Below are 17,451 nucleotides of genomic sequence, written 5' to 3' on the forward strand. Positions count from 1 at the left end.
TTAACAATGCACAAAGGAGCCAATAAGGCAATAACATGTGAGCCTTGTGAATTGTCTGCAATCTGTTGACAAGAGGTCAGAGTAACTGTAGCCATCTTTATGACAGAATATATTTTACGTGCAAATCACTGCCTCACAAAGCCAATACACAACTCTGATGTCGAAGCTGTACTATTGATAAGGATTGTAAGCCTCTTTCCATTCTTCCATTTGGTGTAATGTATCCCAGAAAAGCTTTTCATTACTTTTATGCTCAGTCCCATTATATTTCAGAAATGTTATTAACAAAGTCAATCACTGCACTTTTTATTCACCCCGAAATAGAATGTACCTCAAAATAACTGAAGCAATAAAATAACAGTGCTATGAAAATATATTTATTCTTTATTCATGGATAAATGTAAATATAACAGAATAGTTATCCCAGAGGGCGATATGTGGCTCTGTGACATGTGATTTAGCTGTGTAGGGTGTAGTATCTTGGAGAGACCATGCGGGCACTTGATTAAATGGGGGAAAGCAAAGCTAATGGAGATGCTGTCTAAATCATATTGGCAGGGCTGGGCGTGGACCTGAAAGTATTTTCAGAAATACACTGAAAATACTCTAGATCAGTATACCTAACTCATAGACTAGTGCAAGATCCCACATATAGGCCTATGTTACTGAAACATATGTACCTATGTGTGCCATTATTAAAGTAATTATTGATCTGAAACATTTAACATGTTATTGGTGACATCAGTATGAAATATGAAAAAGGATGTCTTTATAAGTTCAATGGAGAATACAACTAGAACATTTGGTATAGACTACGTTCTTTGTATCCTTTTTATTTATTTTAATTTAACCTTTATTTAACCAGGAAGGGCTCATTGAGATTAAAATCTCTTTTTCAAGAGCACCCTGGCCAAGATAGGCAGCACCAAGTCATTACAAAAAAATTACAGACAGACAACATGAAAAACTACAAGTAATCTATTGTTGGTACTCATTTGTTGTGTTTAGGGAGTAAGAATGAGTAAACAATATCAACATGGTCCTGGATTTGGTTGTGGTATGTAAAATAGGCTTTTGCTTTTGTCCTGGAAAGATCAGTGTATAAACACTATATACCATTTCTTAAATCACGCATTTGGATAAATGAGTGATGTTTGTTCTGTAACCATTAGGTCAAATTCAATGAAAGAATATTTGGGATATAATGTGGAACACTGCATTGTGATCAAGGCTATGTTGATGATCTGAGCATGTACAGCATGATACGTTGGAAATGAAGATGTTAATTAAGTGTCATGTACCATAATAAACTAATCATGTTGGAAATGTTAAATGTCATGTACCATAATAAACTAATCATGTTGGAAATGTTAAATGTCATGTACCATAATAAACTAATCATGTTGGAAATGTTAAATGTCATGTACCATAATAAACTAATCATGTTGGAAATGTTAAGTGTCATGTACCATACTAAACTAATCATGTTGGAAATGTTAAATGTCATGTACCATAATAAACTAATCATGTTGGAAATGTTAAATGTCATGTACCATAATAAACTAATCATGTTGGAAATGTTAAATGTCGTGTACCATAATAAACTAATCATGTTGGAAATGTTAAATGTCATGTACCATAATAAACTAATCATGTTGGAAATGTTAAATGTCGTGTACCATCAGCTCTGTCTGCTCTTTACGATTAAAATCCCCTAGAGTTGATTGACGCATCCATGCGTCACAAGGTGACATCATTTGAATATTGAATATCTAAGGGAAAGTGTGTTTATGCTAGAGATGTCTTGTAGTGGTTGTAGCTCAATCCCCTCTTTCCGCTGATATAAATGTTATGCCTATTACATAAAATGGGGCTTATGAAAGCAATCTTTTTCTACACGAGAGGATCCAGACACGAAAATCATGTGTAAAACCTGATCACCACCATCGAAAGACACACATTACAGGGTTCATAGCCAGAATCGACTGTTTGGCTCTACGACATCCACAAGCTGAACTCTCTGTCGCAAACGTCCTCATTTTGAAGAGGTCTTCTCAAAAAACTGACTGTCTCGACTGAACATTCAGAGCTACAAACTAAACACGAAGGTGTCGGTTGTTATGCTCTAAGACACACACAAGCTTCAGGGAGTAGTCTGAAGGTAACCCAATACCGGGTTGTAAAAACAGCAACATGTGCCACTATTAACATGACCAGATTGCCAGATATAGGACAGTCACTTCAAAACCTTATTCCTTATTATTTATTTTTTGACTGTCTGTTTTGCCATATACAAACGTGGTCTTTAATGTGTTTCTATGGGCTATAGCATTAAAGACTAAATTCAATGTTTCATCAAATCATTTTTGTATGTATATATTTTTTTTTGATATCTACAGAATCCTAAACTTCTAAATCAAATGGCTAAATGATCCATTTTATGGCCATCTTAAAACAATTCCATATTTTAGCTTAGTAGATATTGTGATCTAAGGGCTTAGATAGATCATTGCAGAATAAAACAAGTACACCGACCCATATGTATCTAAAATACATTTTAATCTTGCTTAGATTCACAATTGTTACAATATTTAGATTCTTCAATCGTTTTCCTTTCACTCTTCAAACATACTGTACAATTAATGAAATGTGAAGAAGTGGTCTACATCAAGGCACAAGACACAGCCATGGTCAGGGAAGCTTGTGGGGGCAGAGCTTGATGTAGTCTCTGCACCCCTGCAGTGTGCTGCTGACACAGGAGAGAGGAGGGGTGGGGACTCAGGATCAAACTGCACATGTGCTCTAAGCCAAAACGGGACAGAACCAACTGGCTTGTACAGGGTAAAGATCTGGTGAAAATAGACATAACAGAAGTGCGTTCTTTATTTTTTGTTGTAATGTTTTCTAGGTTGTATTTCCTCATGGTCATAGAGCAAATGAACATCGGAAACACAGAGTATGCAAGAGGTATGCAGGAAATCAGTGTTGTGTTTGAAGGCTGTTTTTTTTAAACAGTGAAGAGTTGTCATTTCTAGTTGTCTGTAGTTGGTTCAGGACAGGATGTATTGTTGTCTCACTTAAGGACTCATACTCTGCAGGGAGAGAAAATGGAAGGAAATGACTGGTTATCCTCCTTTCTACTGAACTCTAACTCCCAACTTGTATTCATCCATGAGACATAGACCAAATTTGAAGGCTGGCAAAGTTACAAAGAGACTATCTGAAGAGTACTAAAATATAATAGATGTGGAATGACAGAGGCTGGGGAAAGAGCATTAGAGATGCAGTAGATACAGACAGAGGTTGACAGTTAGAGGCACAGCAGTGGGAAGAGAGAGGAGTGTAGAATGTTGTTATACCAAATCCCTGAGGCCTGTTAACACATTCACATTGGTGCTGTCTTGGGGGTGTCTCTCCTTCTTCGTCCGAACGCCTTGGCGCCCACGTTGGTGGGGACGAAGTTACTGTTGCCCATTCCTCCTGATCTGTTCAGGAAGTCAGCCAGGCGGTGGGTGACACATGTGGCAGTATTGCACGCACGCTTCTGTGCTGTAACGCTGCTTTTAGGAAGAGAAAGGACTGGTCATACAAACCTCTCCTAAATTGAGGATTTATTACAAAGATACAAAATGTATGAATTACAATAAAAAGAACAAAGGTAATAAATTACTGTTTTCTGGAGAAAATGTATAAAATATATCATCAAATTGAAAATAAAGACATTCAGAGATCTAAACGATGAGATTCAGCTCAAATTAGTTATTCAACTTACCTCAAATGCACTGTGAATTTACGTTTACATAGCATATACACTGGGGCTTCACCAATATTGTTCAAACTGTTGTGAACTATTAAAGATGTTAAAAGGCTTTGTTTCACTTGAATAATTAAGAAGGAAAATATGTTTATTAAACAAGAACCCTAGTCACGGTTGAAAGAAGCATTGATTAAGAATTTTGGTTTTGATTAAGACTTTGTATATATTGTAAATTATCTGTATAGTAAAGGGATATCATACACCTTAAGATAGGGAAGTGCTACTAAATCCTTATTCACTTTCTAAATCTAAAGGATTGGACTCTGCTTTGTACGTATATATTTTATTCTCTGTCAAAAAGGGGATTTTAACAAAAGAAAAAGAGAGCAGGGACATCAAGGTTTCTCTGCAGTCGGTCAAGCAAGATTCACATGCATCAGCAATCATCAGGCTAGGCTGGAACAGAGGGGTCAGGTTAACTAGAGCTGATGGAGGGGAGGACCGCTCAGATTCCATCATATGAGTCTCCATAGCTTGCATAGCGGTTGCTCTCAGGCAAGCTGCGTTTCTTGCCAGGCGTGCCACTTCCCGTGTTGGTGCGGGGGTACGTCTGCAATTTATGCAGCTCTTGGGACAGTTTGCCCAGCACACAGGTGCTGAGGTTGGAGCAACGCTTGGACATGGGTCTATCCAGGCTGTTAGAGAGAGAGACAAACATGCAGAAACAGGCTCATAGTAACCATGGCATGCAGATGCATCCTGCTGTTATCCACATGCTACAGTAATAACACTGTATTCCAATATCATGCATTTCAAAGTCAATTTTTACTTGCATTTATATTAAAAAATTACGGTTTAAAGTCATGCTATCAAGTCCAACACAGGAAATTAAATGGTCTATAGCTATAATGACCTCAGTTACTTAGGCTCATGCGGCAATCCTGTTCATAGCATCGTAGTTAAATTATAACAAACTGCTGTCATGCGTCCCATTCCTCTTGCACTAATTCCCATGCTTTCTTCCATTCTTTAGGGTTATTTATCATTTAGCATTCCGCAACAGGCTTTCTCATAAACAATGTTTAAATAATGCATACATTAAAATGAAGTGTTCCAAAACCCATGCATAGATAATCACAGAGAATATATGCTTTAACTCTAGATTTCCCTGTTGATGGTTGGGCGATGTCCATACCTCTGTCTTTAATAAATACCCATAGCTCTGACTGCTACAGGAGGCAGCAAAGGACTGGCCACATATTAATAAGACATTTGGGGTTATATGTTTTCTTGAATAATAGGAACATGTGTGATCCATATAGTATACACCAAGTAAACCTAGATAAAATGAAAATGAATGTTGTTAAAAACAAGTTGTGGAGATGAGAAGATCTGTACCTACCTATTTCCTTCATTGGCTTGTTGCTCCAGTTCCTCTGATGTCATTTTAACAAACTCCTTGACGATGGCGTTGAGTAGCCTTCGGGCTTCATAGTCAGTTAGCGTGACTTGGTCTGTTATAGACTCTAAACCAGTTCTGAAAACACATTGACGATTAGGTTGATCTGACTGGAACTGCACCAGCACGTAGGTTGTGTGAGTTTGCTCCAGCTAAAAGCCATTGACTCCTGCTTTAAGGGATACGAGCCAAACTCAAAACAATCTGCTAAAAGTGTTCCTTTTAGAAAGCTGACAGGTAGCCAACTTAGAGCTTTATGACTAAATCAATATTGTAGTAAGAACGGTGACCAGGGTCTCTCTATCCGGAATATTGAACACCCATGCATTCTACAACCACTTGGAAATATTCTACATGCAATAGCAATCATCTTAGCCTATTGCTGTGGCATTAAGTTGGATTGTTTCCAAATGGATAGAAGTGGTTAGGAGGTTATACATAGAATGGCTTTATGAGTCACCGGATTGATTAGATTACGATATCGTAATCCAATTGCATCGTTTTACTGAAAAGAGGGCATTTAATGTAACGTAATGTATGGATTTCTGTAATCACATCATGTTATCTGAAAACAAAATAATTTAAATTAGCATGCATAAGATATTTGTGGCTGCCAAGACATGAAATAACAACAATTACTATTAGAAAGATGGAAGTATCCCAATGGATCTATTGCGTTTCCTTTTGGGATTGCTATAAATTAATATCCCTGTAGTCTATACATACATTTCAGTGACTGACTGGACATTACAGTGTATATAACGTGCTTTGATCCTCACCTGGCTGGAGCTGCATGTGAGCTGTACATCTGACAAATGACCAGGAAATAGGCAATGAGGAGGGCAGAGAGCTTCATCATAACCATGGTCCCTGCGGTAAAACACATTACATCCACAACCACAGAAACTTGTCTTTAAAAACATTCACATTCCTCTCAAAGCAGAATAGGACAAGCATTTAATTCGGATCAAAACAAACATCTTCGTTTGTCCCTACACATGACTTATCACATGTAAGCTCCATCCATCTCAGCTCAGTTGCTCACTATTCTACTGGGAGTGAAGAAGCTCCCCATCTCACTCTCCCTGTCCCAAAGCATTCTCTTCCCTTCTGCGATGAGACAGTCCTACCAAATTCCCTAGTTCCCTGCTATCAGAGTGAGCCATCTAGTCTCAGTGCTCCCCTCTAACTGAAGAGAAGAGCTGGGCTTGGAGACGCAGTACCAGACATTGAGGAGGAAGGCATTAGTGATACTATCTAGATTATGAGTTGGAGCCCCAGCCAGCCAACCAGCCAGTGGCTCCCACAGGAGCCCATGCATTAGTGGAATGAGCTGTAGTCTAAACCTAGCCCCCCTCTCACAATCACCTCATCTACCCTTGAAAAGCCATCTGAACTGCATTTCTCAACAGCATCTCACACCGGGTCAATGGCCTACGCAAAGTTTACGCCATCTCATTCTGTCCCCCCTATCATCACTGGAACATTCTGAAGAATTAGCACAATATCTAATAGCCACAGAAATTACATCCCATCCATGCTAGCCCAATGCATCATGTACACAGAAAATTGGTTTAAATTCTCTACTTACTGTGATTGGTTGTTTTCGTGGACGAACAATGGAATGAGTTGAGGTACTTCAAGTTTTAGACCAACTTGTGAATCTGTTGCACCCTGCTACAATGTCCTGTCTTATATATCTACCACTTGGGTTTCTGTACTGACTAAGTAGTTGTTTAATGATCTAATTTTAGCCAATCAGATTGTTCAGCCCCATCCACTAGCCAATCAGGTATCGTCCAGCGGTTACGACAAACCAGTAAAGACAATAGAACACAAATTACGTCATTGTTCTGTCACAAAATGCTCCATTCACAAAAATCTGCTAGTCATTTGCACCATTTGATATCACAACTTGCATTGAGGACAGGGCCAAATCAGACTGGCAGATACAGAAATCATCCTAAAATAGTTCTAAATATTTTAAAGGTCCCAACAATGTTCCATTGCTTTATGTTTTTGAAGAATCAAGAGAATAATACATCCTCATTGGCCTTGCTGGCAGAGCCACCTACTGTACAAACAGGCACACTGCAGCTCTCCGACTCTTGAGACATTTTTTTGTGTACTACACCGTGCTTTGTTTTCCCAACTCCGGTCCTCCAGTTACCAAACAGCACACATTTTTGTTGTAGCCCCGGACAAAAACACCTGATTCAACTTGTCAAGGGCTTGATGATTAGTTGACAAGTAGAATCAGGTGTGCTTGTCCTGGGTCACAACAAAAAATATGTACTGTTGGGGGTACTCAAGGACTGGAGATGGGAAACGATGTACTACAGAATTATCAGGCCACAATCATGTGTTGTTATATTAACGTAAAATATACATGTTTGGGTTATTTGATAACAACTGTTATAATATTTTAATTGATGATATTGAAACATAATTGTTGAGTTGGTCAAGCTGCTTAATTTTGATTGCCATAATGACCAGATTATCAGAATATACAGCATGCTTAGGACTTTTCTACAGCCAAAAATGGACGACATGTGTAACTTTTTAGACATAATAAATTCAAAGATGTTGGCAGTTTAAACTAGTGTAACTTTTTAGACATAATAAATTCAAAGATGTTGGCAGTTTAAAATAGCTCTGTGAAATGCTTGGACATTAGTCTTGTGGTATTTTTGGAACAATGACATAGTTAACACATCATATACCATAATCAATTCCCATCCCCTTCCCCATACAGCACACTACTGACTCCTCAGTGAACTGCTCTTTTCAGGGAATCGATGGTGTGGCTGACAATAGTCGGCCCAATTTCTCAGACCTAATTACCGAGCTGTTGGTCTTTGGGCATCATTTTGTTCCCCTTACTTTACATTATTGGGTAAGGTATCGTAAAGCATCCTGCCCAAGAATCTTCTTTTGCGTCACGGAGGAACCCCATTAGTGTGGATGAGGCTTTTAGTACTATTGAACAGAGTGCAAGGCCTATGACGGAACCACTAAATCAGGGAAATTGGACAGAGCTGGGGTCCACCCCCCTCGGTGCTCCCGGAGACAGTGGAAACTGAGGTTGTGTAGGCGTACAGGCTTGCCTGTATTGCCACTTCCGAATAAAGGCCTAACTATATGTGAACAGATGTAGCATGACCACATATCTATGCATCATCTCAGTCCCTACCTCAACTTTCTGTTCCCTGTTTCTAACTTTCAATTCAATACAGTAACCTTTCCAATCTATTTTGGTCAGAGCATCTCATGGTGCATCAACCTGGTGTAAGTTATATCAGGAGACAGATAATCATTGTCTATCGGAACAGAGAGGGAGGGAACACTGACATGTGACATGATGCACTGTACTGTATATAAGGTTGGTTGTATCTATTGAAAGGGTGTTGAGATGACAGAAACACACATTCATTACGCCTCCCAAATCAATACCACACTATGGTATTGGAATACAATATCAATGCCAAATTAGGAAAGATAATTTCAATGTCAAAGAATGAGACTGTATCATACGTGTCTGAATGCAAACATTAATGACACTCAATACATACTGTAGGGCAGGCTAAGCATCTCCTAAAAAAAGTAGGGAATTGACAATGTTTGATTACATGGAATAAAGACTGGAGACTGACACAAGCTTCCGCCACTTGATGCTCTCCATGGAAGGTTTGACCACCTGGAGACTGTGGTGACACAGGGATTACAGACTTAAACATGTACACTTGACCTGGCTGTCCTGTCAGGGCTTCGCTAGGGAATTGGATGGATGTTATTTAGAATCCACTTTGAAATGCAACTTACCTCATCTCTGGTGGACACAGGAAAGTTTGCACTGTGCATCCTTGCTGGGAGATTTAAGGAAATGAGATGTAATCACAGAGCCTAGGTTACCCATCAATCAGAGCTCCTCTGTTCTGTGTGATCACACTGCAGGATGCAGCCACCTCTCTGACCTGGCCATGGCAGCTCGCTCTCTCTTTCTGCATGGGGCTGGTGAGGCTCTCTTCTCCTGTGGCATAATGAGGAGAACCGAGTTAAAGGCCTGTGCTAAAATTATACTTGTGAGAACCAAACAGCAGCTTATGATATATGTATTAATATTTAGATTTATGAAATTACATTATTGTTTGTGTCTTTGTGAGTCATGGGTGCATAGTCCTATGGGAGTAGCTGACTAGAGCTGGTTTGTGCACAATAGAAGACAATAGAAGTCGATAGAAGACAATGGAAGTCAATAGAAGACAAAGAAGACAACGGAAGTCAATAGAATATAACAGAAGACATTATACAACGGGTGGGCCAAATCCTGAATGCTGATTGGTTAAAACCGGTGTCTATTCCACAAGTTACCACCCTCTAAATCTATTACGTTAAAATGCCTATTTACTCGGTTCCATCTGACTACGCAATCCACTGTCTCATCAGCCCAGCCAAGCAATTTATAAACTTGATCTCCACTATAAAAAGCATCTAGACATTATCTCACATGTCTTTTATACTAACATTTAGTTTTCAATAGCGGAGATTTGTATAAATCTTGCTGTCTCTCCAACATTTGCAATATTGTTTCAATATTCAAATTAGTTTATTACTATTACACAGCTGCCAATAGTAATGAACGTGTTGGGAGGAGACAGACAGGCAGGCAGCCTTTCTCTGCCATTTGAAATCATGAATCAGCCGGCATAGTTTTTATGGATATATACAAATAAATGTAAATTGAAAAAAGGTAAAACTACATGAAATGCAGCTAGTTTGCAGTCTTTCCAGCTCCAGTTTGAAGAGATTGTGTTAGCTGTGTTGTTGGCTTGCTCCTCTGAACAACAGTGTCCTGACAAGTGAGCTGTAACGCTCGTCGTCCGTGGAAGGAAGAGTGGACCAAAGCACAGCGTGGAAAGTGTTCATGATATTTATTTTCAAGAAACACTCAAACAAAAATAACAAATGAGCTAATGAGGCGCGATTTCGCTTGGCATGTGCTCTCTCGTCAGGACACTGTTGTACAGAGGAGCTAACCAACAATACAGCTAACACAATCACTACAAACACTGAAGCTGTAAAGACTGCAAATTAGCTGCACTTTGTTTAGTTTGACCTTTTTTCAATTAACATTTCTTTGTATATATCCATAAAAATGATGCCAGCTGATTCATGATTTCGACTGGCTGAGAAACGCTGACTGCCTGTCTCGTCCCGACTCCAGACCCCTAGACGTTCATTACTATGAGACAGTTGGAGATCGAATTTGAATATTGAAATAATGTTGCAAATGTCTGAGACAGATAGCAAGGTTTATACAAATCTCTGCAGTTGAAAACTAAATGTTAGTCTAAAAGAAATGTGAGATAATGTCTAGATGCTTTTTATAGTGGAGATCAAGTTTATAACTTGCCTGGCTTGGCTGATGAGACAGTGGATTGAGCAATCAGATGGAACAGAGTAAATAGGCATTTTAACATCATAGATTTATTGGTAACTTGTGGAATAGACACTGGCTGGAAGGCGCTTTTAACCAATCAGCACTCAGGATTAGTCCCACCCATTGTATAAGTGTGATTATAAACTGGGTGGGGTTGAGCCTGAATGCTGACTGGCTGAAAGCTGTGGTATATCAGACCGTATACCATGGGTATGACAAAACGTTTATTTTTCTTGCACTAATTTCATTGGTAACCAGTTTATAATAGTAATAAGGCACAACAAAGATGGCTGACAAAACATTATGGTGGAACCAAATGTAAGTAATTATAACGTCATAACGAGTCAAGCAAAACATGTACAATGAAAGGAATATGTTAGTTAATGTAGAGACAAACGTTTGTGCATATGTTTTTGTCATAAAGTTAATTTATGAAAATCGCTATTTAACAAGTTATCTGACTTGCTAACATTAGCCAACTAGCTAATGTTAGTAGAATGAATTTGTAATTCGTGTTGTTTAATGTTTTAGGGACTCAAACCAGGTGTTGTCTTGTGAAACAGTGAATGTAAAGAATCTAGCTAGCCAAAGCATTTACTGCAAATTGAATGTATAAATGTGTAAGCTTGCCTAGCAATGCAGCTGAAGTAACATAGCTAGCTAACTATTTACTGGCTTATTGTGTAGTGGAGGATAAAAATAACTGTATGCCTATGGATGTGTAGCTAGCTACAGTATGTACCCGATCTGTGTATGGACCCTAAAACGTTTTGTATGAATATTAGTTCAGAACCTATCTATGAACCTCAGCTATCATAGTTGTTGTATCAAGTCTGAATGACATTAATGAAGCCTTTGGATAGAGTAGAATATACAGTTGAAGTCGAAAGTTTACATACACTTAGGTTGGAGTCATTAAAACTTGTTTTTCAACCACTCAACATATTTCTTGTTAACAAACTACAGTTTTGGCAAGTGCATGACACAAGTAATCTTTCCTACAATTGTTTACAGACAGATTAAATCACTTATAATTCACTGTATCACAATTCCAGTGGGTCAGAAGTTTAAATACACTAAGATGACTGTGCCTTTAAACAGTTTGGAAAATTCCAGGAAATGATGTCATGGATTTAGAAGCTTCTGATAGGCTAATTGACATCATTTGAGTCAATTGGAGGTGTACCTGTGGATGTATTTCAAGGCCTACCTTCAAACTCAGTGCCTCTTTGCTTGACATCATGGGAAAATCAAAAGAAATCAGCCAAGACCTCAGAAAAAAATGTGTGGACCTCCACAAGTCTGGTTCATCCTTGGGAGCAATTTCCAAACGGCTGAAGGTACCACGTTCATCTGTACAAACAATAGTATGCAAGTATAAACACCATGGGACCATGCAGCCGTCATACCGCTCAGGAAGGAGAAGAATTCTGTCTCTTGGAGATGAACGTACTTTGGTGCGAAAAGTGCAAATCAATCCCAGAACAACAGCAAAGGATCTTGTGAAGATGCTGGAGTATAGGACTCGTTTTACTGTAGATACTTTTGTATCTATATCCACAGTAAAACGAGTCCTATATCGACATAACCTGAAAGGTCGCTCAGCATGGAAGAAGCCACTGCTCCAAAACCGCCATAAAAAAGCAAGACTACGGTTTGCAACTGCACATGACTGGTGCACTTCACAAAATAGATGGCATCATGAGGTAGGAAAATTATGTGGATATATTGAAGCAACATCAAGACATCAGTCAGGAAGTTAAAGCAAATGGGTCTTCCAAATGGACAATGATTGTCACGTTCTGACCTTAGTTCCTTTGTTATGTCTTTGTTTTAGGTTGGTCAGGGTGTGAGTTGGGGTGGGTAGTCTATGTTCTTTTTTCTATGTGTTTGGCCTAGTATGGTTCTCAATCAGAGACGGGTGTCGTTCGTTGTCTCTGATTGAGAATCATACTTAGGTAGCCTGTTTTTCCCCATTTTGGTTGTGGGTGTTTAATTTTCTGTTTAGTGTTTTTCTGCACCTTACAGGACTGTTTCATTTTTTTTCTTTGTTTATTCACGTTGTTGTTTTGTATTTCAGTGTTCAGTTAAATAGCTGCGCTTTGGTCCACACCTTCTTCCACCTACGAAAACCATGACAATGATCCCAAGCATACTTCCAAAGTTGTGGCAAAATGGCTTAAGGACAACAATGTCAAGGTATTGGAGTGGCTATCACAAAGCCCTGACCTCAATGTGTTGGCAGAACTGAAAAAGCGAGTGTGAGCAAGGAGGCCTACAAACCTGACTCAGTTACACCAGCTCTGTCAGGAGGAATGGGCCAAAATTCTCCCAACTTTTTGTGGGAAGCTTGTGGAAGGCTACCCAAAACATTTGACCCAAATTAAACAATGTGATGAAAGAAATAAAAGCTGAAATAAATCACTTTACTATTATTCTGACATTTCACATTCTTAATTAAAATAAAGTGGTGATCCTAACTGACCTAAGACAGGGAATTTTTCCTAGGATTAAATGTCAGGAATTGTGAAAAACTGAGTTTAAATGTATTTGGCTAAGGTGTATGTAAACTTCCGACTTCCACTGTAATAACTTCATTGTGCCAAGGATGCACGTCCTATATACATGTACTATAGTTATTACCATGCATGAGATTCCCACATTGTAGCCTGTACATTGAATATATTCACTGATCATGTACTCTTCCTTGGCAAATAAAGGTGCGGTTCAGGTATGAATCTATGAGGCATTATTTTTCAGTCATATCAAACTCCATTATTTGAATGATGCTGTGTCTGCATGTATGTATTACAATTATACTGTACACTTCAACAGTGTTTACCACTCCTGCTCCTGGGACCTCAATGATTACACATTGTAACTATGCAATAGACTAGGATTGATTTGTAATTTATATATACAGAAAAAAACTATGCATATGTCTGAGGACACAGGATAGTATTTCAATGAGATACTTAATTTCAACCAGTGGAGAATGTGAACCGCTTTATTGAAAGAAGTTCATTATCCAGGTGTTATAAATACATAAATGCATTATAATTGTAATATTATAAATACAAGTTCAATCTGTACTTCAATGTGCATTATAAAACGAGGAAGAAAGACGAGGTGGTGAACGATGTGTAGAAGACAAAGGGAAAGAGGTAAGAACAGCGGCAGACAGCGTATGATTCATGAATTACAGTGCTACCCTAATATTCTCTCAATTCATCACAATTGCAGTGTCTCCTAACCAACCTTCGGGCCAAGGCTATCTTAAGAGTGGGTGAGGTGGCGATGACGGGACTGGCTTCCTCTCTCACATCAAAACATCCCTGCAGACAAGTGACGAGTGATGGATAGAGAGTGAGCATGATTAAGCCTTGTTTTTTTATTCTAACACGGTCAGTCATCATAATCATCATCAAGTGGCTACAGAGTACTTTATGCTGAAAAACAGACACACGAGGACAGACAATAGAAGATCATGTCAATAGAAGATACTGTATGTGACGCAGACACCTATCGGAGTGTACCTGAAACATTTAAATATAGAGGGCTATGTGTCTCACCACTTGGTTATTGCAAGGCTAACCCAGGGAAATAATGACTTGGCAGCAACAGATAGCAACAGATAGTCCAGTGAAAATGGCTGTGTTTATGTGGTGTAAATCTGAAAATTAGCAGCTGACATCTTAAGGGGTTGTCAACCGATTTGACGTTGTGCCTACAGTATTGAAGTAGTAGGGCTGATTTCCAGTAAGCACAAGGTCTGTTGGTCTGCCCTTCCCAACACAGTCACAAGTGGACGTTTCCATTCAACAGTGAGAACAAGTTAATTCAATGATGTCTTTGATTGATGTATAAAATGCTTCCTGGATAGTTTGTTGTATCTGGGGGGCTGGCAGGAAGTAGAAAAGCAGTTTCCTTGAATGTCCTGATTAAATGGCGATAACAAATCCAAATCACTGGGTGAGGTCTGGGGAGACGGGTTTGTTACATTTGGAGAAAAAAATAAGCATCTCTGCCAGCTGCCTCAGCAAGAAGGAATGTCTGGCTGGGTAAACAGACATCACTGGTACTAATGAGGAGCAAGTCACCACACACTGAGTGGACAGGCAGTCGATACAGAGGACCTCCAGAATCAACAGGCACACTACTATTTGATCCAGATTTGGGCCCATATTCATAAAGCATACCAGAATGCTGATCTAGGGTCGGTTTTGACATAGGAGGGACCTGATCCTGGATCGGCACTCCTACTCTGAGATGCTTTATAAATACAGGCCCAGATCTGTGTTTAGGTGTGTGGTTAGTGAACAGGCACCGCTTAATAAATTATCCCATTATTAATGTCCTTAATTTATGCCAGTAGCCTATGGACAGAGCATAAGGTCAACTATAACTGGATGTGCAGCATAATGCTTGAGAGGGTAACTCTTTAAGGGGGTTTCAATTATTCCCATGCTATGATGACTGTGACAACCATGAACCAGTCCTGACCAGTCAGTCCTGTTCTGTCTGATGCCACCAGGCAGTGATGTTCTGAATCCACCTCAGACACTGTGCTTCTTTCCAAATGGCATCATATTCCCTATATAGTGCACTACTTTTAACCAGAGCAATGCTCAAAAGTAGTGCACTATAAAAGGAATAGGGTGCAATTTGGGATGCTGCCTGTGCTTCCCTTAGCCATCACAGGGCTTTCTCCTATAGAGCTCCATTTTTATGGAATGGTCTGCCTACCCATGTGAGAGACGTAGACTCGGTCTCAACCTTTAAGTTTTTACTGAAGACTCATCTCTTCAGTGGGTCATATGATTGAGTGTAGTCTGGCCCAGGAGTGGGAAGGTGAACGGAAAGGCTCTGGAGCAACGAACCGCCCTTGCCGTCTCTGCCTGGCCGGTTCCCCTCTTTCCACTGGGATTCTCTGCCTCTAACCCTATTACAGGGACTGAGTCACTGGCTTACTGGTGCTCTTCCATGCCGTTCTTAGGAGGGGTGCGTCACTTGAGTGGGTTGAGTCGCTGACGTGGTCTTCCTGTCTGGGTTGGCGCCCCCCCTTGGGTTGTGCCGTGGCGGAGATCTTCGTGGACTATACTTGGCCTTGTCTCAGGATGGTAAGTTGGTGGTTGAAGATATCCCTCTAGTGGTGTGGGGGCTGTGCTTTGGAAAAGTGGGTGGGGTTATATCCTGCCTGTCCGGGGTATCATCGGATGGGGCCACAGTGTCTCTTGACCCCTCCTATCTCAGCCTCCAGTATTTATGCTGCAGTAGTTTGTGTCGGGGGGCTAGGGCTAGTCTGTTATATCTGGAGTATTTCTCTGATGTAAGAAGGGCTATATAAATACATTTGATTTGATCACAATAGAACCGTGGTGGTTGCAAGAAGGTTTTCGTATACGTTCTAGACCCAGTCAGACCCTTTCACAACCTCTACTCCACCTATACTGCTATCTGCAGGGCCTAACAGGCTGACTACACCGCTCGCATTGCGTGCGGGAGAGTTGCAAAATACATTTAGAAATCTATATTATTCAATTATTGCGCCAACGAGCGTCTGCATTGCCAAGGGCTAAAATAGAAGTCAGTCCTATTTCTGACGCAGATCATGCTGCAAGTCCTGCCTCTCCCATCTCCTCATTGGTTTATAGAAGCAGGTATACCCACGTGGGTGACTGAAAGATGAAAGACGAACGAGGTCTGGGACGGTAATGCATCTAATTTATGAAAGTTGCCAATCGCATAGTCAAGAGAAGAAAAAGCCTGGAAGGAAGAGAGATGACTAGAAACGATTAGTTTGACCGTTTTGTGTGTGGATTAATAGTTGGAGTTGAGGACCTTGTGCATTTCAGGTAAAATAACAACTCAATGTTTATATCCCAGGACAAATTAGCTAGCAACAGCAAGCTAGCTAAATAGGACAAATTAGTTAGCAAGTGCAAGCTAGCTACCTTGCCATAAAGGTTTAATGCTTTTTGACCTAACCCCAAATTAATGTAATTGGTTCAGAGTTTGTTTTGATATTTTAACCTGCGTGTCGTGATCACGTTTGTTGTGGGGGGACAACATACATTTATGCACGATGGCGCATGATGGCACACACGCACAGACGGTTTGGGTTCCGTGTAAGACGCACTACTGGAGAAATGTGTGGTACAGTACTTCACTGAAATGGCTGAGTAGGCTTTCCTTCCACACCCCAACGTAACCTATTGGAGACTTGCAGTGGTGGAAAAAGTACCCAATCATCATACTTGAGTAAAAGTAAAGATACCTTCACAGAAAGTTACTCAAGTAAAAGTGAAAGTCTCCCAGTAAAATACTACTTGAGGAAAAGTCTAAAATTATTTGGTTTTAAATATACTTAAGTATAAAAAGTAAGTGTAACTGCTAAAATATACTTAAGTATCAAAAGTATAAATAATTTCAAATTCTACAAAGCAGACGGCACCATTTTCTTGTTTTGAAAATGTATGGATAGCCAGGGGGATCGCCAACACTCACACATTACTTACAAAAGATGCATTGGTGTTTAGTGAGTCCACCAGAACATAGGCAGTAGGGATGACCACGTGTTCTCTTAATAAGTGCATGAATTAGACAATTGTCCTGTCCTGCTAAGCATTCAAAATGTAACGAGTACTTTCGGTTGTCAGGGAAAATGTATGGAGTAAAAAGTACATTTTCTTTAGGAATGTAGTGAAGTAAAAGTTGTCAAAAATAGAAATAGTAAAGTAAAGATACCCAAAACAACTACTTACAGTAAGTAGTACTTTAAAGTATTTCATTTAA

The 17,451-nt window shown here is 39.6% G+C and overlaps 1 protein-coding gene across 3 annotated transcripts; it reads right to left on the reverse strand.

Annotated features, from left to right (window-relative positions):
- Positions 1–2,447: 2,447 nt before the first annotated feature.
- LOC100135817 (salmon calcitonin-Ib precursor) lies at positions 2,448–6,967 on the reverse strand. 3 transcript variants are annotated; one of them, XM_036979100.1, is made up of 5 exons: positions 6,808–6,967; positions 5,996–6,086; positions 5,160–5,294; positions 3,360–4,452; positions 2,448–3,092 (listed from the first exon to the last, which is right to left on the reverse strand). In XM_036979100.1, the coding sequence occupies exons 2-4, from the start codon at positions 6,079–6,081 to the stop codon at positions 4,263–4,265; spliced, it is 411 nt and encodes a 136-aa protein (XP_036834995.1). In that variant the 5' UTR covers positions 6,082–6,086; positions 6,808–6,967; the 3' UTR covers positions 2,448–3,092; positions 3,360–4,262. The 3 variants fall into 3 exon arrangements, with proteins under 3 accessions (XP_036834995.1, XP_021460599.1, NP_001117685.1); NM_001124213.1 differs by lacking the exon at positions 2,448–3,092 and having other exon boundaries at positions 4,088–4,452; positions 6,808–6,864; XM_021604924.2 differs by lacking the exons at positions 2,448–3,092; positions 6,808–6,967 and having other exon boundaries at positions 5,996–6,795.
- Between the last annotated feature and the right edge of the window lie 10,484 nt (positions 6,968–17,451).

The sequence above is a fragment of the Oncorhynchus mykiss genome, chromosome 6 (assembly GCF_013265735.2).
Source record: "Oncorhynchus mykiss isolate Arlee chromosome 6, USDA_OmykA_1.1, whole genome shotgun sequence".
Lineage (NCBI taxonomy): Eukaryota > Metazoa > Chordata > Actinopteri > Salmoniformes > Salmonidae > Oncorhynchus > Oncorhynchus mykiss.

Coding starts and splice junctions, on each gene's coding strand:
- LOC100135817 (XM_021604924.2), bottom strand. CDS start 6,102: ATGTGTTTTACCGCAGGGACCATGGTTATGATGAAGCTCTCTGCCCTC. Junction 5,295..5,995: donor TCACATGCAGCTCCAGCCAG/GTGAGGATCAAA, acceptor ATGTGTTTTCAG/AACTGGTTTAGAGTCTATAA. Junction 4,453..5,159: donor CAAGCCAATGAAGGAAATAG/GTAGGTACAGAT, acceptor TCTCTCTAACAG/CCTGGATAGACCCATGTCCA.